Here is a 25,681-nt window from a genome sequence, read left to right as displayed (position 1 = left end):
CTGCACTTTGTCCGACTGGGCAATGTTCTGTCTCCTTTTCTCTTCACCTTGTACACCTCAGACTTTCAGTACAACTCTTCATCTTGCCACCTACAGAAATTTTCAGACGACTCAGAGGTGGTTAGGTGTATAAAGGATGAATGAGAGGAGGAATACAGAGCAGTGGTGGACAATTTTGTGGAATGGTCTGGTAGAAATCACCTGCTGCTTAACGTGGCCAAGACCAAGGAGATGGTTATTGATTTTTAGAAGGAACAGGATGACCACACAACCACTGTGCATTCTGGGGGAGAATGTCGCAGCGGTTGAGGCTTGACAACAGACTGAACTGGAAAACTAACATCAACGCTGTTTACAAGGAGATGAGCAGACTCTATTTCCTGAGGAGGCTCAGATCATTCAATGTATGCAGCAAGATGTTGGAGATCTTTCAACAGTCTCTTGTTGCCAGTGCACTTTTCCTTGCTGCAGTGTGCTGGGGGAGCAGCATCGGAGCCGGCGACATCAACAGACTGAACAAACTGATCAGGAAGGCCGGCTCTGTTATTGGCTGCAAACTAGACACTGTTGAGGAGGTGGTGGAGAGGAGGACACTGGACAGATTGTTACCCATTATGGATAACCCTGAACATCCTCTTCACCACCTCGTGGACAGACAGCGGAGCTCCTTCTCCAATAGACTGCTTCAGCTTCATTGTCACAAGGACCGCTTCAGGAATTCATTCCTCCCACCAGCCATCACAGTTTACAATAGCAACTTAAACAGTTAATCCACCAACCTCACAACCCCAGTACTTTACATTTTTATCTGCGCTATTGCAATATTGCACAACATTTATTTATATTTACAGTATATTTACATTTACATTTAGTTTTATCTTGTATTCACTGCTGCTTTTTCTATATATATTTTTTTGTCACTTTTTTGCTTGTTTAAATTCTTGTATATATTCTATGGTCATCTGTATGTTTTTTGCTCACTGCTACTGCAACAAAACAATTTCCCAGATTGGATCAATAAAGAAGCAGTCTAAAGTCTAAAGAATGATCAACAAAGCAGACAATGGAGATGCTTCATTGTCATAGAGGTGAGGGCTAAATGATCAGTGCTGTTTATTGCCTGTGGGGCCCAGTTGATGTTTGCTCTCTAAGCTGCAGCCAAGCAGAAGACCATTATGGGTCAATGCCAACTTTGTCGCATCCCTTTAATTCCCCCACAGTGACAGTGGGGCCCTGGAGGGATGGGTTACCCTGCCTTCTGTAAGATGGCTGACATACTGGACTGGGAGGACTGGAAGAGGACAGAACAACAAATAGGATCTCATCTGGGTACTGGTATACTGGCCAGGTATTGCCCTAGTGCCCATGTGTCTATTGATGTATTAAAGAGCCTTGAGTCTCATCAAAAACATTTCAGTTAGCATATGATGCATCATGAGGTGGAGGTGGCAAAGAGACATCCTCTTTTGTTGTACCATGGTATTGATTCTAGAAAATTTGATAGATTTCTGCAGTCTTGAATAAAACTAATTTTGGAATACTAAAATATTAAATTCGTAAGATGTACAGGTCACTAGTTTAACTTAAGTTAACTGTTGTAATGGGCTGATATTGCTCCAGTGTTATGTGTTCAATCAAGTGAGGTCAGGTTTAGTGCTACTATTGCTGTTTTCTACTGCTGCATTGGGTGTGGCTATCCTTGTGTGTGTTATGTAAATTCTCACATTGTATAAATTTGAGGACGGCTTTACCACTTGCATGTCTGCAAACAAACATATTCTTCTGTTTATGTCTGCACATAATGTACAGACAGCAAAATAATGTACAATAGACCTCATGGAACAAATAGACAAACAGATTTGTGCACAAGTGGCATGTATGATGGTTGGTCCACCACTTTAACTTAAATAGACTGAAATATCTCAACTGTTAGATGGCTCGTAATGAAATTTTGTGCAGATCCTCACTGGGGCCGGGCATGTTTCCACAGGGCCACATCATGGTACTGACATGAGTGATGCCCTGACTTTTCCTTCAGCGTGACATGGCGTTGAGAAAGTTTTCTCTTATCCAGTGAACTATATCAATATGTATGTGATGGATTGGCACAGGATTTTCTGCAGTCATTCATTGTTCCCAGATGATGCATAAAGACTGCGTTTCCTGTTCACATACCGAACTACCTTGAAGAAAGCCTGGGGAATGACTGAAAAAGCCCTTTATCAGATTGAACTAGGCTTGCAACATTTCCTGTCTTTCTTCCACTCTTCAATTTATTTTAAATTTTGCTCGTATACTGTCACAGTCCAGCATAGCACTTGTGCTGCAGCTCTTCAGCCACGCCCCATACCTGCCTGTCTGCCCACCTAGCCTATTAGAGTCATCAGGAGGGTATTTAAGCCACGCTGTCGTTCTTCCCAGTTGCCAGGTTGTCTTTGCGTCATGTCAGACTCTTCAGCGTTCTTTTCCAGACTGGTCTCCAGTGTCCGACCTCACCTGTTCCTGACTACTCCTTCCACCCAAGACCTGTGTCTGCGGGTGTGCAGATCTTACCGCCTTGGTGGTTTCAAAGAGCATATTCCTCCTCCGAGAGTGGTTTCGACCACACCGAAATCTGTCAGTGATTTCCGAGTTTGATCCGCTCTCCTCACACTAACTCCTTCTGAGCCGGCTCTCTGTTGGGTATGGCACATTGTTGCTCCGGTTGTCCGTTTCCCCGTATTCCCTGTAAAATCAGCCAGCACTGCAATTGGGTCCTCCACTAGCCCGTATAAACAGTACACATAATGCTAGAATTAACATTTTTTCTTTTGTTTTTGTTATATTTTTTATGTTTGATATATCGCTAACTAACACTAACTCTCATGCATGTTGGCATTTGGGCTGCTAATTTTGTTCTTGAGGGCATATTCCAGCCAGAATTCACTGAGAGTTCATGAATGAAGGCCATGAAGCAGATGCAACAAACCCACAAGCAGCATTTTAAATTTAGTCTGTAAAACTAGCATGAAAACAGCAGATGCATTGTGTATTGTTGTAAATGAAAGGGAGTTATGCTGTGGTGTGACAGTGCAAGTGTCTTAACCAGAAATACTATGTAGTCATGGAAGCAGGTGGTGCACAACAGTGCAGTCTTCATATATACAGCAGATGGAGATGATGTAAAGTTTGTCATTCCTTTGTGAAAAGTAAGGCCTCTAGTCCTCTGACTTCTTGTATTCTGTCCTGTTGCTGCTGTAACATGTGAATTTCCCCCCATTGTGGGATAAATAAAGTCTATCTTATCTTATCTTATAAAAGTCTTGAAATGAATAGGTATTTTAGATCCATCACTGCAAACTAGTTCAGGCTATAAATGCTATGGTACATGTTTTGATGTATATATAATTACCTCACTGCATTTATGTAATATTAAAAGAAAAATTACTTACCACTCCACCCTCATTACAGTAAATATAAAACACCTAGAGAATAACACATGAGGAAATGATTGCAGTCTTGCTGTAAAATAGTAAGTCCAAAAAGACAGAAATTCCAGAATGACAGACAGATCAGCAGACGTAAAGAGCATAAGGCGACCTGAGTTTGGGTGCCTCTTTTTTCATTATTTGAGTGATATCAGTGTCTTCACTGACTGAGACGAGTTGCATGTAGTAACAATCTGACACCTACCTAGCAAGGATCACTCTGACCATCTAGTTGCGTACATGATTTCCCTTCTGTCACTGTTTTTGCCTGCTTCACTTAATTTTTAAAACTGAATTTACTTCCCCACCTGTTTTCTGAGGTAATTGTAAGTCTGTTCTTATAATTCTGTATTGTCTGTGAAGATTCTCATTCATCCAGGTCATGGTGCTTTTAAGTGTTTTTCAAAGGCTACTAGACTTGCTTGAGGTTCTAGAAGACATTTCACCTCTCGCCCAAGAGGCTTCTTCAGTTTTAACTGACTGGTGGGGAGTCCCAGGCATTTGTCCTCTTGCAGGATTGTTGACCCACACTGCTATCATGTGAGTTGTTTCAACACCACATCTCTGTCCACTTCAAGTCCAGCAACACTCAGAAGCTGAAGCTTGTCCACCCCAGGGACAAAACACTGAGGCATAAGCAGAGCAATATAATGCATGCAATGTAATACAGCAAAGAATGCACAGACTTGTACATTGGGGAAAAAAACCCAGCAGCTTCACAAGCACATGGCACAATACAGGAGAGCCAACATGTCACAGGTCAAGACTCCAGCAGTCTAACTACATCTTAAGGACAAAGGACAATACTGTACATATTATGGACAGCGAAGACTGATGGTTCGAAAGAGAAGTGAAAGAAGCAATCCATGTCAAACTGGAAAGACCATTACTGAACAGAGAAGGTGTTCTACGACACCACTTACCAGCTACTTACAGTACTCCTGAGATACTGAAGGCATGGTGGAGGACATGCCCCTGGTGCCCACATCGCATTGGCAAGGAATCGAACCTTCTAGCTGTGAGGCAACACTATTACCACTGTGTCACCGTGCCACCCAACAGCCATTAATTAACAGTCATTCACACCAGGGCCCATGTGACCTGAATGACTCACATGATGGCCATTTGGGTCAATGACCCGCCCATTCACACCATGACTCAACCATTAACACCACTGACCCATTAACACCATGACTCATGTGACGACTCACGTGATAGCTTGGCGTGTCAATGATCCCACAAGATGATAAAAGCCTGGGACTCCCCACCAGTCAGTTAGAACTGAAAAAGCCTCTCGGATGAGAGGCAAAGCATCTTCTAGAACTTAAAGCAAGTCCGTTTGCCATTTTATCTTAAAGCCATTAGCCCCAAGAGATCATGGTTTACAGGGATTTTAGAACAGCTAAGGAGCATTGTTAGGCACAGCGTGGAATGGAGTGCTGAAAACCACATTAGCTGTTGTAAAATCACTGTAGACAACAGTCTTGCGTTGCTTATTGCTTTTGTCTTTGCAAATCTGTGGCAACATGGAACCAAGGTAGTTGGTAAGGAGAAAGAAAAGAAATGTTGCCACCATGTTGCAGGAGTTGTGCAGTAGTGAAGTAGAAAATTGTCTTGCCAATTTTCTGGAGATTAATTTAAATTTGTATTAAATGAGGATGGAAACTTGTCTCAGATTCAGTTCAGGAAATTGTTTTCAAGGCATAATATGGTATCATTCATCCACACCTCAAACTTAGAGATGTGAGATGTATACCTACAGAGCACAATTGCACTAAAGTCAGTGATTGAGAAGAAATACAGAAAAAAAAAAAAAAATATATATATATATATATATATATATATTTTGTATTGGAATTTAAACAGATAACATTCTGAAAATACTAAAAGCAAAAATTGAATTTAAGTTTTTTCTAAAGCCGTCAAATCTGAAAACTTTTTGGCAGTTAAATGGATATGACCCCTTGAATCCAATTTATATTTACAGTACTTTATGAATTTACATTTGGCACGCAAACTTAGCTTAACTTCGAATAAATGCAAAATCTTACGTCCATGTTGTTAGAAAGATGCCATATTTTCATTCTCGTTAAGTGCATCTCCTTGGTGACCCCACAGCCGATAACTAAATTCAATCGACTATGTATCTTCTTCCAGTGTTCAAACTCTGCAATCATCCGATTTATGAACAAATAAATCTGAACAAAATTAGTCAGAAACCCACTATTATAAACCCAGACTGGGATGAATAAAGTTTACCATATATTCTTGGTGTGAAGGAGAAGGAAAGTAAGGCTACTATGAACACTGTGGTTATCTTTTCTCCTACAAGCAATGATCAAATTGTACGTTATCTGCACTTCATGACATGCACAGGGTCAATGAGGCCAAATGCACAAAGCTGCTGAAGTTTCATTTCAGGAATGCATGTTTTTCTACTTTTAGGTTCAAAGAGCTAGTTCCTGGAATTACATCACTGCTCAGTTCAGGGTTACTTGTTCTCACAGTTTCAATCCAGTCTCACAATTTGCCCGAGTTTTATCAAAGGAATTTTATTCTAAATTAAATATTCTCTCCTTTAAAAAGAGATTGCACTTCATTGTGGTGACATCTCATAGCAATGGGAGTGAGTGACTGAAGATTGACAGTTTGAGACTTTATTTAAGTCTGTTGTTTGATAACCACATGAGGGGCTTCCCCTTGATACTTCAAATGCCTTTGTTTATAACAGAGGAGGAAAGACTCCCCAGTCCAAAGTAAACAGGTTTCTGCTGTGAAGATAAAGGACCCGGTAGGTAGGGCAGAGCCCATTGCTTATTCATTTTACAACTCCTTGTCTGATCTCACTTTGAAAACAGAAAAGAAAAGGCGAGATAGAGAATTAAATAGAAATGAAGTAAGAAAGTATCCCAGTGAGAAATTACCCATTTATGGCTTTGTTTGATTCATAATGAGTCAGGGACAGAAAAACAAACAACGGGACAGAAGGGATTTACCTCATTGTTAACAGAGTGGCCTTGTTCATCTTCCAAGACACTCCCACCTCTAGTCATCTTATCATCACCTGATAATTATCCATTCACTCCCCCTTACCTCTTGTCAAACATTTTAAAGCTTTACAGAGTCCTCTAATGTTATACTTTGTAAGAATTTACCTCAGACCACCAAGGATGACAAATAAGGTCTATCATCATTTGGCCATCCATCAACTTAAACATAATAAGATTTTAACTGGATTTTATGCTCTGGCTTCCCTCCCAAACCTTATTATTTCTACTAATGACTGATCAGCTGAATAGACAGCAGCTCACAGCAGCATGGTTGGATAGTCCTATTAATTTTCTGTTCAGCAAATAGCTTTGCTTGTCAGGACCTTCTGGTATTCAGTACTCAGTGCTGTTCACGCAGGATAATGAGCCGGGACAGCTTGCTACCAACCATTTTGCAGCTACATTTTACTTTCAGTGCTAAAATTGTAGTTATTAGTTGGACTGAAAGAGCAGTGGCAGTGCACGTGAATGACATTACGTCATTGGATGCTTCTGTATTGGCAGTAGGATTAACAGGTGGGTATTGTCTTTAAGTATGCTTGGGGCTCTGTGCAGGCACCTCGCTGATATCAGTAATGCTTGGCAGATGGGTATTGATGATTGCCTGGGTTAATCACCTGCTGCAGAGCCCTCATGTCCTGAGCCTGTTCAGGGGCTGATGTAGTGAACCCAGGTTCAGACACAGAGTCAGGTAAAAAAATTAAGGTAATGTATATCTGTGTAAAAGGGATGTAAGATGGGGCCAAGCCAAGCAGAGAGACCAAGGAGTGGGTAGCAGAGCCAAGCAGGTCCAGAGTGGAATCTGAAAATTTGCTGGGTTGAACAGGAGTTTAAGGCAGGGGGAGCAGGGCAGACAAGACAAAAGAGCAGGAGACAGGGTGTATAACAAAGCAGACAAATTACAGGGAGACATAGGGTTAGTCACAGGTAGCAAGCAATGAGCAAATGTAAACTAGAAGAAGAGCTGGAAACAGACTGACTGAGCCGGAGTTATGATCTGGCAGCGGGAATGTGGCAGAGCCTTTGGGTACATCCCAAGTATCTTATTTGATATGTCTGTATTCCTTGCTTAAAGATGTTCTGGTCTGCCATCTTGGAGGCCGTCTCAAAGCTCTTATTTCTGCTCTTAGGGACGAGGAGCAAAGAGAGATCTCTGGGGAGCTGTGAGTGAGGATACACACACTGGCCGACATGCACCCTTGGATATCAGTTGTTGATTGGACTACACAGCTGATCAGACTAATCACAGCATCACGGCAGTTTCATACCAGAGTGAACAGATTAAACTCACTCCCAAGTCTCATTGTTTATTTATTTTCTGACCAACCATCTTGTTACAAATCTGTATTAATTGTAAATATGAACATCTAAAAGACAACAAACAACTTTCTTCATTGATGAGAAAGATTTTTCTTTTCATGATCTGTTATTTTCCACATTAACTTTTATTATACATACAGTTAAAGTTGGAGAGAGTGGGGGAGTCTGTATCAGCAAGAAACAATTTTTAAATAATTGTTTTGTAATTTTCATTTAGTGAGGCTGATGAGCGTTGATATGGGTTGCATACTTTCAATTTTTCCTCAAACATTTAGCCTAGTAAATGATCACATTCTGGGTTATTGAATAATGATTTAAAATTCAGAATATTAATAACTACAGATGCAAATGATGAATACATATTATAAATGTATTCTGCCAATTGAAATTGTTCCTGTGCCTCTGAACAGGCTACAGTGAGAAAACCCCACTGCTCTGTGATGACTGTGCCTTTATTAGTATTAGCACAATGCACGTGCCGATAAAAATGTATTAAAAGTCTCTACAGCTGTTAAAGCCAACTGACATCTGATCCAGTTGCTTCATGCGATGTCTAAAAATGGATTTCCTCTCTTCTCTCCTTGCATGGTTTCCTTGCATCTCCTCATGCATCCTTGGTGGGAGGAAGTAAGATGCAAGGAAAAGATGAGAGAGACTTGCTATGTACCCTTTGTTGGAATCTTGATTATAGGATAATATGAGAGACTCTGCTATGGCTCCAGCACCCCTGTCTCCACCTAGGCAATCATACACCACACAGACACACAGGGAAAGAGAGATAGAAGGTTACTGCAGATGAGATGATGACCTTGTGAAGGATAAAACAGGGCTGTGCACAAACCATGTCAGGAGGCATGTGGATTTTATTCAAAGTTGGAGGGTGTGAACCCTGTGGCTTCACAGTGAAGACATGCAGTGCTGATTATTAAATCACAGTGTCCCCTTTTCTGTTTCCATATGTGTTAAAGATGTTGTGAATTTCCCTTGGGGATGAATAAAGTATCTATCTATCTATCATCATCATCAAGACAGAAAATGTGTGGCTGTGGAGTTTGAGTAGTTTAAATGCACTTTTGATGGAACTGTGCTAACAAAAAGAAATGCAACATGTAATGTAACTTATTACTTCTGTCATTGATTCCAAATAGCCTAACTTGCCTGACATTATCAATAGTAATTTTAGGGCCACAAAAACAATGTGCTGACTTAAAGGAGGTTAAAAAGTTACATAAAGCCAGTAGCCAGTATAGACGGTTGTGTGACATTGTTCTACACAATAAGCAAAGTCATTTGGTATAATGTTAATATGAAAACTGCTAATTTCCTGCTAATGCAGGTTTAATACTACATTATTTACTATATGCCCTCTTGTTGCACTTGAAACCAAAATCTGACTGGTCATCACTGCATGGTTGTAGAGGCCTCATTAAAGAAGCCTTCAGAGCACTGACACATTCAGGAGCACCTGAAACTCACAGTTTTATTAATGTAAGCGATCAGGAAACTGGTGCAAATTAGGGCTGTTACTTTTAAAGAAAAGTTTCAAGTTTGAATAAATGTAAACTAGCATGTTAACTGTTGGCATGGCAAGAGAACAAAGAGATGGAATAACCTGAAATTACATCTCAGCAGAACAACATATGGATATGTCAAGTGAAATAAGTGGCAGAGAGGGATGATTTGGTGGACTTCAGGCTATCAGATCACTATTTGTGGTAAAGTTCGTGATCCCCTCCAACACACTACATTAATGCAACAAAACATTCACTCACCAAGAAGCCAGTACAAAAAGATCCAACTCCTCTGTCTTTTGTGGTTTGTTTCCTGCGGTGGAACACCCTGCAAAAAGTCCCACAAGCAGCCTTGTCAAAAGAAGAGATTATGGTCAAGGAAGCAAATTTACTTTTCCCAGGATTTATCAAGCAACATAGTCATGGGGTGGAAGCTTACATTCATCTCTCACAAGACAAATGGCCTAAATTACCCAAGAAAAAGGAAGTGGACTCTCCAGAAACTTAAGAAGATCCTCGGCCCAAGTGTTTTCTTCCTCCCACACATCATCTAAAAGATAATGCCATGTTTAGTGAAGAAAAATGTATCAGAGATAAAGACAGAATGTATGTGTTTTTAACTGGAAATAGAAGAACAACATATAACTCTCATTAATGTGTAGAACCTGCCTTGAAAAGAAGCAGATCTTCTGAAAAGAATCCTATTCCTTCAGCCTTCAGGCCAGGTCTATTCGAGACTAAATTCTCTTTTCATGTTTAGAAATGAGATTTCAAAGGTTAAAAATGTAAACTAATACCCATAAATATAGCATACCATGCACCAGTCACAATAGAGTTAAACTTGAAGAGGGGATAAGGGGAACCTGTATCAAAGTTAAACAGCTCTTCACTTGGTGAATAGAGTTTCAAGGAGAAAATAAAATGTAGCATGGAGTCATATTATCCTACTGTGACAATCTGTAAAAGCAACAATACATGACAAAATGATAGAACAATTAGAATATTGCATTATAATTATTTCTATTTGAGACAAAGAGAAAAGGCAGTATTTCAAAACAAGATAAAATGCAAAATACAGATACAAATGAATCCAGCTAAAAAAAAGATTGGAAACAACACAAATACAAGAATTTGAAAATAATCTAATACTATTATGATTACAGTCCAAAGCACTGAAAACACCAGCAATTAAATTAAAGAGACAGAGAAAACAAACTGCTGTTGCTACCATTATGAACGAAAACATTGCATAGAAGTGTGGGAAATTCAAAATAGCATCATGTGTTAGGGATTACTATCAAAACCTTATACTCCAGAAGTAGAGGGTGAAGACACACAGAAAATTAAAGAATACCTGGAATTCTTAAACCCTCCCACAGCAAAGATGAACAAAATAACAACTTAGTACAGCCAATATTAGAGACAGAAATTCTAAAGATTTTCCAGGAAGGTTAAACCAGAAGGAGTCCTGTAAGTGATGTTACTGTACTAATGTTGCTTACCTCTACATGCATACTGGAGTTATAGAGGAGAAAACATGGAAGATTAGCATGTCAGCTAATTTGAGATAATAAAACAGTTTTGGACTCAATATTTTACTCGATTGGACTGTCTGGACCTCTGCCAGTATAATCATTTTTGTTTGAGTGTTATCAATTGTGGATTACTATGAGCTTTGAAATATGAGTTGTCTTTACTTTATAAATGGGTGTTCATTGTTACCGTTGATTGTACCTTCTGTTCTGATTGTGCTGTGATGGTATACATCAATCTGTAATAGCAGTGTAGGTCTACTTCTAAAATGAAACAACAAAGCTGAGCTTTTTTCTTTTTCTCTTCAGTTTTTTTCTTCTTTTGATTTTGTGTTTGTTTATACATGTGATTGCATGAATGTATAGATATGTATTGATGTATTTGTGAATATGTATGGGCTATGATCAGTAATATTTATACTGGTACAGAAGTTATTGTAAAAAGGTCATGAAATGTACAACAGAATGAATATTTGTTTGGACCCCACATTTGAATGTTATTTTGAATAAAATGCTGATGCTGATTTTTTTTTTTTTTTTAATTTGCTTTTGAACTTTACTTTGTGTGTAAGTGTGGAAAGACGGAGGCACAAATAATCAAAACAACACAGTTAACCTACAGTGGGAGGCAACAAAGCTCCAGTGCAATACTAGTGAGCAGTTATCTCTCAGGTGGATTATGTGGACTGAGAGCATTCCCCTCCCTCCAGACTGCCTGCAGTCTGATGGAGCATGTGAATGTGCTGATGCGCTGCCTCAGCGCTGGGCTATAAGAGGCTTTGAGAGATGGGCTTAGGACCTAGCATGAATACTTCTCTCTGACTCTCCATCTTTATTTTACCCTTCTATCCTCTTTGTGTAATTTTTTCCATGTATCAACACTCTTAAATGTCACCAGACCTGTTGATTATCAGATGCAAGAAGAGGTAAGAGGCTAAAAAGTATATTTAGAATTAGATTTAGTTTTTCTAGATTTAGAGCTTTGTGTTTGTCTTGGATTATTATTATTATTATTATTATTATTGTTATTATTATTATTATTATTATTATTATTTTTTTTTTTTAATTTTATTCCAATTTATTTCTTAAGCTTCAATGCTGCCATTAATGTGTTTGCTGTATGTAATTATTAGAATGTATTGTTGAATGCAGAGCAGCATCAGTGAAGTACAAGAAAGAGCTACTTTGGAGGTTTTAAACATTGTGGATGTACAAATGAACGCTGGGGCAACCTGAAAGCAAATTTGTATCTCCATAAAACTTAAAGTTGTAGGGGTGGCATTCAGTTGAAATCATGTATTATCCAGCTTCTGTGTCAACATCTACTTACTGTAAGTAGATGGCAGCAGAATAATGAACTAATGTTTTAAAATACATAAAGTGAAAATGGCTGTCAAGTTATATCTGACAAGAGAGGAAGAGTTACTGTTTTCTGGCAATACACCAAAAAATTGTCTCCTCTGTTATCAGCATTACACAGCATCATGTTAGACTTCTGGGTGATTTAGTGTCCATGTCCATGGGTCAAACATGCATTTCTAAAGCGGTCTTAATATAGTTATTATATGAGTGTGTTTTGGAGTAGAAATATATATTATGTCTCAAGCTGAACTTATTCAGATGAAATCGTATTCTACAATAGCTGGATTTGCACAGTTTTTCACGTTTGTGTTAATGAAAGCTGTGATCTGTATTTTTGCTTGCTGGAGCAGAGAATGTGACTTATGGTGAATTACCAGTGTGTGTTATTTGAGGTCTTTTTACGCCTCACTCACATGTGCAACTCCTGAAAAGCCAGGACTGCTTTAATACCCATGTCAGTGTTGCTGACATGGCATCCACATGTGGCAAAAAAAAAAAAAATCATATTCGGCAGCAGCCAATAACACAATGACACAGACTTCACAATGTCAGTTGTCCCGACATTAATATGGGGGAGTTCTGATGTGTTTAATGTGAGGATCACATCGTTTTCAAGGAAAATAGAAAAAGCCATGTGAGACTTAATATTTAATTGATAATGCATTTCTCAGCTGTGTCACTGAGTCATCCTTTGAGATTTCTATGCGTCATTCATTCATGCAACTATTAAACTATATAAATTCATTTATATACTCTCTGTCTCTCTCTCCCTTTGCCCTTTATAGGATGTAAGTACTCAACATCTGTGTGAAGCAGTCTCTCCAGCCTCTCCAGTCTTGTACAGATAGGTAAACAGGAGTACCTGAAGAGCCTTAACAAATATTCAGTGCTGTGGACACATGGAGTCAACAAGCCAAGAATAGATCATTTCAGAGACAAGCCTGACAAAGCCATGACCAGAACGAATTCATCTTGAGCTTTAGTTGATTCACATTTCCTTTCTCTACATTGTGGCTGCAAACATATTTATCTGTCATACAAGTTCAAAGACTTCCCACGTCTACCCTCAGTCTGTGCCACAGAATCCTTACAGTGCCCCTCAGAGGGGAGATGCCAGTCTTGCTAAATGCTGACGCCTCCTTCAGCTCCAAGCAGGAGCTCCTGGACCTACAAGAGTGCCCTCTCACCGGGGGTCTCTCTCTGGACACTCCCAGCCCCACGGACTCCCAGATAGGCAGCCCAATAGGCTCAGGCCCCAGAGGCCCTGGCAGCCCTGGAACTGATGGCCCCGTTCGGCCACACATTTTCACTGGAGCTTCCACACTCCCAGGGCAGCCATATGGGGTGGAAACAAGATCCAATGCAGAGACTCCTATGGGGTTAAAACTGGTCTCCACTGACTCAGATCAGCTATGTGGTTGGGGGGTTCTGACGCCCAAAGCTATTCAGGTTTTCAACACCCCTCATTGGGTGCTGTTCTTCCTTTGTGTGGCCTCCTTCCTCCAGGGGATGATAATCAATGGTTTCATTAACACAGTCATCACCTCCATTGAAAGGCGTTTTGATCTGCGCAGCTACCAGGCCGGCCTCATTGCCAGCTCCTATGACATTGCCGCCTGCGTCTGCTTGGCCTTTGTCAGCTACTTCGGTGGGACGGGACACAAACCTCACTGGCTGGGATGGGGGGTGCTGATTATGGCACTTGGTTCTCTCGTGTTTGCCTTACCTCACTTCACCACACCCTTCTACCAGGTCAGTCTGCCTGAGCGAACAGGAATGTGCTTTGCCAATCGTACCAGTCCGTGCCGGGACAAGGAGGGTGGAGGATTGTCCAACTATCGCTTTGTGTTCATGCTGGGTCAGTTTCTACATGGTGTGGGTGCTACGCCTCTCTACACGTTAGGGGTCACATACCTGGATGAGAATGTGAAGTCCAACTATGCGCCTGTATATATTGGTGAGTCATATCAGCAATTTATTTAGTACAGCATGTTGCTGCAGTTTTTGTGTGTTTTTCTGTCACAAAATGTGATGAGATTTGCAAGTAGTAGTAGCTTTATTAAGAGTTAACAGTTATTTAGCAGTTAACAGGATAAAGTGAAATTGTATTCACTATTTTAAGATAAAGCAATGTCCTTTTTAAATTATATAAATGTTGTCGTTTCATCATCAGACAAAACCTAATAAACTAATAAACTGCATTTGTATTTTGCAGTATACATACACCATTAGTCCTTCCAGATAAATAAAGGGTGAATGTCACCATCCAATTTTTTCTTTGCCTCAACTGCTTAAATACATTTTCTGAAACTCTGTTACAGTTCTCAAAGCATTAAGTGTAATCACATTATTTTTTTAGGACACCAAATAATTTTTTTTTTTTTTTTTTTTTTTTAGCAAAAACAACAAATGAATAGTATCTATTTAAATGTATGCAAAACACATTAGTGTAGATGTAACCAGAGCTGCCGGCTTATGTTGCATATTCTACTTGGTAGTTGTCATCTATTGTGCACTTAAAAACCATGTTTTTTGGACTGTGTAGAATCCATACATCACCATTTCCCATCATATTAATACAGGGAAGCTGAGCTTTCTAATGCATGTTGAGGCAGGAGGTCTATCCACTATTGTTATAAATTTCTGAATTTTCAACAGATTTTCAAGATGTTTTGTTTGTTACATATGCCAGGCATGTATTTATGATAAAATGTGAGTTTTCATGCCAAAATCTTTATATATATATATCTCTTTAATTTCTTATATAAAAAATAAAAAATATATATTTATATTAAAAAAATATTTTGGCACGAAAACCCACATTTTACCATTAATACATGCCTGGCATATGTAATAAACAAAACATCTTGAAAATATCTATCTATCTATCTATCTATCTATCTATCTATCTATCTATCTAAACAATATCAATAATATCAGTAACAATAATATTTCTATAATATTTCAAATGAACTTACACTACGTACTTAGCATATATGAGTATATTATTTTTCTTACTGCATGGAAAATGGTTGCCATGATATAAATTGGTTTATAATTTTGGAAATAAATGAAGACTTGATTAATAACAAAAATACATAATTACAACAGCCACTTAAAGGTTAAGTAAACCTCTGACAGGCAATTCTGTTACTACATATTTAGTGAAATATGCACATTTTGCTAATTTACATTTTAAGTCACACGATATGTACAAAAAATATACAGCATATTCAGTGGATCAACAGCGCTGTGCAGAGTTGCATTGGAACAGTTGCATATTCTCATTAACTAATCTTATGGTTTTGTTGGTGGTGGTGGTGATGATTTTGCTTTAATCTTGTATATAGTAAATGTATAAATAGGTGATGATGAGCTTATTGATATATGACTTTAATAAAACTTTTTTCTTTATCTGACATAGGCAAAGTTAGCTTAACCTAGTATCAGTCATACAGTGCCATTATACAAAACTATGTAGACCACAATTATAGGCCTGGAGTTTATGTAAAAAACAAACAAAAAATAAATTGCAATATTGATCAGGAAAAAAAATCACAATTGAATATTTGTTAGTTTGCTTGTTTTCCATTCACATGTACCACATTCTGACAAAATGGACAAATGAAAATATGAATAATTTGCATTATGCAAATGTTTCATTGAGATAAGCAGTAGGTGGTACCAATTCACCGGTCGACTGTGATTATGCACGTGCAAAAGAAGTAACGACAAGATGATGAAAATTGCCAGTCAAACCTTAAAAATGAAACTAAGATGGGCATATGGCATTTTGTTTATTTCATGTATTCATTCGATTACAGGTTTCTCATCTTCTTCATTTCTTGAGTGGAGTGGAGGCCTCAGTGGATGTTTAAGTCTGTACATTATGTTTTATTTACAAAGTCTGTTTCCATTGCACTTTGCTGCATTTTGCTTTTATTGTTAAACCAACTTTTGCACTTCCGCCAAGTGTAAAAATGTTTTTGCAATATTTTGAGATGTTCTCAAACTTTTAGTGTTTCTATTCAGGTTTTTTATGCATAAATTGAAAATGTGCCAAACCAGGTGGAATAATGAGAACGCACATGCAAAAAGTAGGCCTCAGAAAAATTCTCACATTCATCTTTTTTCAATAACTGCATGTCTGTTGCAGAAACAGACTCAAATAGATATTACAGAACTTGTTGTCTCACCTGCTACCATGCCGCATCACATTATTTTAACTGCATTAACTGCAGTGTTTCCCACAGCATCGGATTCTATTGGTTGTTGGGGTGGGGGTGTGCATGTGCATGTGGAAGGAGACACACCCATGTTTTCTTGAATTAATTAAGAAATAATGCTATACATAAGGTGCTCCACTGCAGTACTTTGTTACAAATAAATAACTGAACAATATATACAGGTCCATTGCTTCAATTGTGTCAAATAACTTCAAGTCTTTCATCCTTTTCACCAGTACGGTAACAGTATGAATAGATGTGCATCAAAAACAGTAGCTGACTTGATCAGTTTTTGGCAAAAGACAGCTCATTTAACTGCAGTAATCCGTACAAGCCAGGCTTCTTACATGCTTGCTAATAATTTATTTGAAGAGATCAACACTGTTGTGTTTAGAACATAGATAACTTAAACGCATCAGTTTTGGACAGATTTGTACAGTTGAGTCCATGATACTAACCATTCATGAACTCTGAATTGATTCTGTTCAGGAATTTGGAAAGCTGTCCTCTGTGTAGATTGAACAGCAACAGTCCTTCCTCCAGCACATGATCAGGTTTTGATTCAGAGTATGCACAGACAGGAGGAACTACTCACAGACGGGTTTTTTTTGTCTTTGTGTTTGTGAGAGGTCTACAATGAAATAGGATTTGACAAATTTGAAATAGTAAGAAAAAAATAACAGAAAATCAATACATGGCGGTCAATGTTGTGGCAGACCGTGACAAACAATCAATGCACTGGAAACACTGAAATGCTTTTTTTCCCTTTCCATATAAATCAAGAAAGGACTTATGTCTCTCTCTCTAATGATACTATGTAATGAGCAATGTCATTAGCACACATTATTGTTGTTACCTCTGTGACTGAGAACTGGATACAGACAAAAGAGCTTAATCAAATGTGCTTTGTACTCATCCACACAGAGGCATATAGTCAGTAAAGCTGTCACATCCAACTTCTCATTGTTGTGCTTCCATCTACAGAGATTAAGTGTCAGCCCTGTGATTTTGACCTTCTTAGAATCACCATTCATTTTCAGCTTTCAACATTCACTCTAGACATCAATAGTGCAAAAAATCCCTAATTTGTGCCTTGTCCCCTTTGCTGATTTCAAATAGCAGCAGAGCACAGTGTGACCCACTAAAGGAAATGCTTTCACCAAATCACACAAACACATGCATGGCCTCGCTCTTCAATCTTCTTTTAATCATGAAATATTCAGTTTGTGGACATGGAGTCCAGTAAAGAACAATGGGACAGCTTTAACCTGTAGGACAGGAAGAGTTAAGTAGGAAACAGGAAGTAGACAGGCACTGTACTGACACACCCGGTGTCTGGCTCTCTGTCTGTGATCTCCCTCTCTCTCCCCAGGGATCTTCTACACAGCGGCCATTGTGGGTCCAGCAGCAGGCTACCTGCTGGGAGGATACTTCCTCAACATTTACACCGAAATCCACCTGACGTGAGTCTGCTTTGGATGGCAGAATGAACTAGAACACACTAGAATAGAACTGACCAGAGTGTAATAAAAAAGAAAAGACTAGAATGGAACAGGACTAAATAGAAGTATGTAGTAGAATGTAGAATAGAATAGTGTAGAATAGAAGATTGTAGAGAAGAAATTGCATACTAAAGGACATAGCGGACTAACCTTTAGAAGTTAATATCAGTAACTGTCAAGTGATTCATACGATGTGTGTATGTGCGTGTGTGTTGTTACAGGACCGAGATGACCCCTGAGAATCCTTTGTGGGTTGGGGCTTGGTGGATCGGCTTCTTGGCAGGAGGAGCAGCAGCTCTGTTGATAGCATTCCCCATCCTAGGCTACCCACGACAACTACCAGGTATCACTCTTGTCCATTGTGCACATATTCTAGACTGTATGAAAGAAGTGGATCTAGCCACTGTAAAATCCACTGGTTTGTGGATTACCATTTTGAAGCCTCAATTTTGGCAGTCATCATCTTGTTTTTTTGGAACCAGAAGTGACCTTCTTTTGATGAGAAGGTGGGACTAATGTATCAGCTAATACCAACACTAGCTAGCTCTGTTTTTAGTGGACTTTGATTGTGTGCAGGTAAACTCACGGTGGGAAATGTCTGTATACAGGGTTATTTTACGACCCAATTGCAGCACTACCTCAGTATGGAAGTCTCTCAGAGTCTTAAGCATGGCAGGGTCAATGCTCCGTCCAGAGTCTCTGAAAAGGTTTGGTGAACAGAAGGTACAGAAGACTGAGGTATTTAACAGGGGGCAGAAGATCAGGCGAAGTCAGAGACAGGTAGGTCTGGTAATGAGAGATCCATCCAATAGAGAATGGTGAGTGAGAGTGGGAGAGCAGCTTAAGTATTGCACTGATTGCTGTGAGTATAAGGTGTCTGATCAGATGAGCGGGCAGGTAGGCGTGGCTGAGTGTGGAAGAGTACTGACAGCACAGGTGAGCAGAGAAGACACGGCAGCAGGTAAGGTACTGTGACAGTCGGGCCTCTGGGCCATGCATTAAATCATCATTAGACGATAGCCGATGGGTTCCCAGACTGCCATCGCTGTGACTTATCAATCACAGGATAGTCCCCCTAAAGCATACCCTGGTTTATTGTCTATTTTGCTTTAAATTGGACCATAATTTGCAAAATGACCACCATGCTGTATTGAAGAAGACAAAACTATGATTGAGACCATAAACACATAAGGAAACTGTTAACTGAGGTAAGGAATCGAGAGAAGGAGGGTCCTTTCTCATAGACTTCACAGATTCCTTTTTGCAACCGGTGGAGTTGCTGGTCAGTAGAAAGAACGCAGGTTCAATACATTTCTACATTAGCTTGACTTTTCTCACCCGGAGGGTATGTCCATTTCTTTTGTACATTACAGCATATACACACTACAACAGCAAGGAAGTAAAGAAGCTAAAGAGCATTCACATACCAATTTTTATCTTAAGTAGAGGTAGAAATTGGTATTGGAATGACAAATGTCCATTGGTGTCTCAATTACTCTGCCTTTTTCCACAGGCTCTCAAGAGTATGTAGCCATGCGGGTGTCTGAGGCCCACCAGCTTAAGGACGGAAGCCACACCACAGCCTCAGACCCTCAATTTGGCAAATCGGTCAAAGACATGCCTAGGTAGTGCACTTACTTTCAATAGTGCATAATTAGAGATCAGCATCTAGTGATCTGATCAGAGTTATGGATTTTGATAAGGGGCAAGCTCCAGCTGTTATTTGTTTCTGGTTGTGTAATGAAATTTGCAAAGAGCTGTCAGACTCTAAACTGAATACAATGATGATCAGTTTGTTGTGTGGTTAGAGTTTCTTGGTGACACCTGACAGAGGTGCAGACTGATGGCTTTAGATGAAAAATGCTTACATTTGTACCCTTGTAATATCTCAGAGAAAAGACAGTCACAAACATGTGTAGAGTCCCTTTTCATGATCCCCTGTAGCTGACAAGAAATACTACTATTTGACACTGTTTTAAAGTAGCAAAGGTTTGCCTGTACACACTGCAGGTTTTCTGCAGTAACAAGAGACATCTGGAAGTGTCTGCTATATTTTGATAGTAAACAGCAGGAAGTTCATACTGTACATGCTGAAGTTACTAATATCCTACTCTTGTGTTTGCAAACAACAGGAATTTTATATATGCTTACAATGCTAATGTTAATAGTATTATAGATGGCTTCAGTGCTTTTAACCCCTGCTCCCTTCTCTGGGATAAACTTATAGTTCATTTATCTCATTATGTCTAGTGTCTCTTAGGATTAGCATTGCTTGAGGTTGCCATTTCTCAGTGGAAATTCAAGTCAAATCCAAGTAAGCTAGCCCAGAACTAACAGAGGTCTGTCAATGTGAGATTCAAAGTGAAAAAGTTTTGGAAATGTCATACAAATTCAGCTCTAATAAGTAATGGCCACTGAGTAATCCTTTAATGGTAACCAGGTTCTATCAAGTCTCTCAATTTCTTAACACAGAAAATGTCCATATATAAGCTATCTATGCACCTGCTGTGTGCATGCTCAACTGTTTGTAAATTGGAAACCAGTCTGCTATGAATGAATTAAGAGTTCAGGCAGATAATAATTGCTCTTTTATGATTACTTGGTGACAACAATCCCTCCAGATTCAAATATAAAGGAATTATAAAGGAAATAAATCAGACTGGAGAGTTTACATGAGTAACAGCCCTGCCTCTTTTCCAATTCACAACCGTATTTACTATGAGCTCAGCAGCCACAGTGTGATGTCATCTCTGTAGCACTGGGGATTACAGAGACAGAGTAAGGCGATAATCACGGCATATTATGTAACATGACTGTATATCTTTTGATCTCATATAGTGTTTATCTGTATTAGGAACGTCTCCAGGCTGTTGAGATTAGAGCAGCCTGCTTTAATTAAAAACTAAGCTTAAGTTTGTTCAGTTAGTTGCACACACTGTTTGACCCTTATTTTCTCTTCTCTTTCTTTCTCCAGATCTGTGCTACTCCTCCTAAAGAATCCCACCTTCCTGTTCCTGTGCTTGGCTGGGGCTACTGAGGCCACCCTCATTGCCGGCATGTCCACCTTTGGTCCAAAGTTCTTGGAGTCACAGTTCAGTCTCAGCGCATCAGAGGCTGCAACATGGTTTGGTGAGTGACTAATAAAGAAGTAATAAATAGGTAAAATCATACAATACATGATGCAAACCCAAATGGTTGATTAAATCTATTTCAAAGCTATCTCAGATCTCAATAGCTTTTATTTTTCCATCTATTGCTCTAATTGTAAACTGCCATGACAAGCTTTTACTATGTGACCCTGACTGGTTCCTTGAGATGCTGGATATATTAAATGTCTATAAATTAGGCACTTTATTGCAATTGATCTTATATTTCCCAGCAACAGCAAAGCATTTCTCCATGATATTATTATCATTTATACCATGGTCTGGGTGAATACTCGATTCTGATTGGCTGCAGGGTGTCCGTTAAAAAGTGTTGTAGAACACCTATGAAAAAGTTCCGGTCAAATAGCCTGATTGTTCTAAATTATTGCGCTAGGTCAAACGCTAGTTGGTAACCGTGGCAACAGAAACTCAGAACATACGTTATTTCACAGTTTATTTATCACAACGGCAAGACAGTAGACAACATGAGTGATTTTATAGTTTCTCTTAACCACATTTAATGATCAGAGTGAATGGTGGATAATATTTCTTGCAATAAAAATGATTTAGGAAACTATCTGTGGACTTTGATTCTTTGAAACAAAATTTTGCATCATCCTCTGGACACACACAAGCTGTAAGAGGTGCACATGCCCTCTGAAATGATACTTTGTATCACGTAACACAACGTTAAGCAATCATCTCACTTCCCTCCACTGATTAGGCCTAATATAACAGTTGCGCCGACCGAGCTGCAGGTTCTGTGGCCAGAGCCGGTTACCTTGGCAACGCGTCACAATGAGCGATATTAAATAGTCCACTCAGCGGCTTCTTGTGAAAAACTTACAATTTTAACGGTAAAAAACAACATTAACGTATTAATAATTGATTTAATATTTGTTTCTTTCGTAAGTGACCATGGTATAAGTGGGATAATGCCCTTCGAGGTGTGCATTATCAGAAATGAATGGACTTCGCGGAAGCAACCGGTTCACGCCTCCGCGTTGTCCATTCATTTCTGATAATGGACACCTCGTCGGGCATTATCCCTTACTTATCATTTCACTACTCCAGAAGTTGGAATATGTCACAATAAGTTAACATCAGCATTCGCGCTATGCCTCTTATTATTTTTTTTATAATTTAACAGCAATTTGTTTTGAATCCAGAAAAACATACCTTTTTGTTGATTCTGAGAGATGGACACTGAAAGAGATTTCTTGTTTCAGTTTTTCACCGACTTTCCTGAATTTTTCTCTAACTGGTCAAACATTTGCAAGATATGCATTAAGTACAAAGTAGAACTTTTGCCTGGAGTGTCTAGCTGTAGCAATGCTAATGCAATGTCCAGACTGAAAAGAGTCCAGCCTCTCGGGAGCATAAGTGTGCTCAGGAAATGTCATTTTTCATTTTGATACTTTGTGTCTACAAGTAGATATTAGACTTTATAAGAATAGGATTAATGCTTTGGAGGTCATGAATATTCACAGAAAACTTCCTGAAAGTCTGGCAACTTAAAGACTTCCTGTCATTCTTTCTTTTAAGGTGCGTTCTCATTTAAGTGCCTTGGAGTGAAACTGCTGTCTGACTGCATGTGTTTTTATGTTATTTATCTCGCCCTCCCAGGATACATGGTGGTACCAGCAGGAGGTGGTGGCACCTTCCTGGGTGGCTACATTGTGAAGAGATTGAACCTGCGCTGTCGAGGCATCATCCGCTTTTGCATGATGTGTGCAATGGTCAGTCTGCTCGCTATCTTCATCTTTCTCATCCACTGCCCAAATGTGCCTATGGCTGGGGTAACAGCACCATACCAGTCTGGTCTACTGGAGGAACACCGGCTGGACCAGTACAAACACCTGTATGATGTGCCCAGCAAGCTGCGTCTCAGAAACAGGTGGGCAGGTATTTATGTTAGCTAATATCGGGAGACAGTATCCACCAACAATATTCCTGCTATAACTCCTACCAATGGCCTATAAACACAAAAGATAGCCAACTGAAAGTAACATTAATGTTACAACCACAGCCATTCATGATATTATATTAGCTTTTGTCACTTCACCTTTTAATAAATGTCATTGTGTGGGCCTGCATGTTTCTGTGAGTTGTCCCAGCTGTTTTGTTGCTGTTTCTTGTCTAATTTTAAGTGGGATTGTAGATGAGTATAATGCATCAACCTTTTATTTTTTCCTTGCAAGAGCATAAACATCACCAACTACTGCTGAGGAGGATGCATTTTAAGAATCAGGAGCATACAGTGAGTGATTCTGCAGATGCATCCAGGTCATTAAATAAGAATTAGCATCAACAGTAATTAATTCATGGTCCGTTTTGTCAAATTATACATAGTTATTATTGATTGATGAAATCAGTATTACAATGTAGGTTGTGTAATGTAATGCATTTTATCACATCCTTTACTTCTGAGATGTCACCTTTTGTTCACAATTTTGAACAACTGTTCATGCTTTGTTTCAGTTTTATAATCGTGATGTAAATCCTTCATACTTTGCAGTTGATTCCTTTTTAAGTTAGGCCACTTGTGTAGAGTGCAACCTTGGGAATACCATTTCATTCACCAAGATTTATTAAGATATGGACAGCTTATTCATGTGCTTTTCAGGAATGTCTCTATATAGGTCAGAATATTGTCATCATGATGACTTGTATAGTAGCGACATCTATATATATATATATATATATATATATATATATATAGATAGATAGATAGATAGATAGATATAGATATATATATATAGATAGATAGATAGATAGAGAGAGAGAGAGAGAGAGAGAGAGAGAGAGATAGCTCTGGAAAAAATTGAGACCACTGCAAAATTATCAGTTTCTCTGATTTTACTATTTATAGGTTTGTGTTTGAGTAAAAGGAATATTTTTGTTTTATTCTATAAACTACTGACAACATTTCTCCAAATTCCAAATAAAAATATTGTCATTTAGAGTATTTATTTACAGAAAATGACAAATGTCAAAATAACAAAAAAGATGCAATCTTTTCAGACCTGAAATAACACAAAGAAAACAAGTTCATATTCAACAACCCAGTACTAATGTTTTAACTTAGGAAGAATTTCAGAAATCAATATTTGGTAGAACAACCCCGATTTTCAATCACGTGTCTTGGCATGCTCTCCACCAGTCTTTCACATTGCTGCTGGATGACTTTATGCCACTCCTGGCACAAAAATTCAAGCAGCTCAGCTATGTTTGATGGCTTGTGACCATCCAGCTTCCCCTTGATTACATTCCAGGGGTTTTCAATGGGGTTCAGGTCTTGAGATTGGCCTGGTCGTGACAGGGTCTTGATCTGGTGGTCCTTCATCTACACCTTAATTGACCTAGTTGTGTGGCATGGAGCATTGTCCTGCTGAAAAAAAAAAAACAATTCTCAGAGTTGGGGAACATTGTAGCAGAGCAGAAGGAAGCAAGTTTTTTCCAGGATCATCACCGATTCTCCACCAAATTTCACAGTGGGTGCGAGACACTGTGGCTTGTAAGCCTCTACAGGTCTCCCTCTAACCATTGGACGACCAGGTGCTGGGCAAGCTGAAAGTTGGACTCATCAGAGTTGGACTCACTTTTGCAAACCTGAGCCTGGCTCTTATATGTTTCTCATTGATGAAGGGCTTTTTCTAGCTTTACATGACTTGAGGCCTGCCCCCAGGAGCATGTTTTGAACCATTCTCGCCGTGCACTTCACCCCAGCTGCCATTTGCCATTCTTTTTGTAGGTCACTAGATGTCATCCTACGGTTGCTGAGTGAAAGTTGAATGAGTTGATGGTCATCCCAGTCAGTGAAGAGTCGTTTTCTCCCTCTGCCAGTCTGTAGCTTTGCTGTCCCCAATGTCTGCTGCTTGCATTATGCTTATGAACTGTCATAAGACTGTGACACTCACTGTATCCCTCTGCCAGTAAAGCCAGAATTGAACCCACCTTTTCCTCACTCAAAACTTTTCTTTTCAACTCTTTTGGAGTGGTCAATAGTTATTTTTTGATTACAATTACTTTTGAGGTACTACTAGCACTTTTTGCCACCCAGCTTGTCCTATTGCAAGAGTATAGTGATAACCACAGCAGTGGTTTTTATACTTTTCCTTTTTTATACTTATACTTTTAAATCAGATTTGGTTCAGGCGATCACCTAATCAGTACCTCATTAAGTAGAATAAGGTTTGTGGAATTCAACAGACACTAGAATGGAATGGCGGAAGGATATATAATCCTTCTTTGCCCTCTGTGCCCATTATATTCTCCTTCTTTTTCTCCCTCCCTTTCCTTCTCATATCTGCAGTTCCTCTTTGGAGGAGAACCTGACAGTGGGCTGTAATGCAGACTGTAGTTGTGTCAGAGAGCTGTACAACCCAGTGTGTGGAGCAGACGGTGTGATGTATTTCTCCCCCTGCCATGCTGGCTGCAGCTCCATCAACCACACAAAACACTCCACGGGCAAACAGGTGCAGTACACATATGATACATATTTTACTTTTACTAGAGCAGTGTTAGCCTTAATTTATTAGGATCTGGGGCAGTCTGGGTGCTTA

The 25,681-nt window shown here is 39.2% G+C and overlaps 1 protein-coding gene across 5 annotated transcripts in view; it reads left to right on the top strand.

Annotated features, from left to right (window-relative positions):
- The window catches only part of slco4a1 (solute carrier organic anion transporter family, member 4A1), an 86,762-nt gene that overhangs the window by 30,971 nt on the left and 30,110 nt on the right, over nt 1-25,681 (top strand). Inside the window, exons 1-9 of one of the 5 annotated variants that reach the window (XR_013077709.1) lie at nt 8,180-11,806; nt 13,028-14,199; nt 16,067-16,120; nt 17,841-17,931; nt 18,192-18,313; nt 19,484-19,595; nt 20,945-21,099; nt 22,743-23,013; nt 25,432-25,594. Coding sequence is in view for 4 of the 5 variants with exons in the window: in XM_076740647.1 (XP_076596762.1) it covers nt 13,353-14,199; nt 16,067-16,120; nt 17,841-17,931; nt 18,192-18,313; nt 19,484-19,595; nt 20,945-21,099; nt 22,743-23,013; nt 25,432-25,594 (1,815 nt within the window). In the remaining variant the exon portion in view is untranslated. Of the gene's footprint in view, nt 1-8,179; nt 11,807-13,027; nt 14,200-16,066; nt 16,121-17,840; nt 17,932-18,191; nt 18,314-19,483; nt 19,596-20,944; nt 21,100-22,742; nt 23,014-25,431; nt 25,595-25,681 lie in introns of those variants that run through there. The other 4 variants (XM_076740645.1, XM_076740647.1, XM_076740648.1 and 1 more) reach the window with 4 other exon arrangements.

This window comes from Chaetodon auriga, chromosome 10, assembly GCF_051107435.1.
Source record: "Chaetodon auriga isolate fChaAug3 chromosome 10, fChaAug3.hap1, whole genome shotgun sequence".
Classification (NCBI taxonomy): Eukaryota; Metazoa; Chordata; class Actinopteri; order Chaetodontiformes; family Chaetodontidae; genus Chaetodon; species Chaetodon auriga.
Note: the sequence above shows the minus strand (reverse complement) of the source record. Positions and strands in the feature narration are given on the sequence as shown.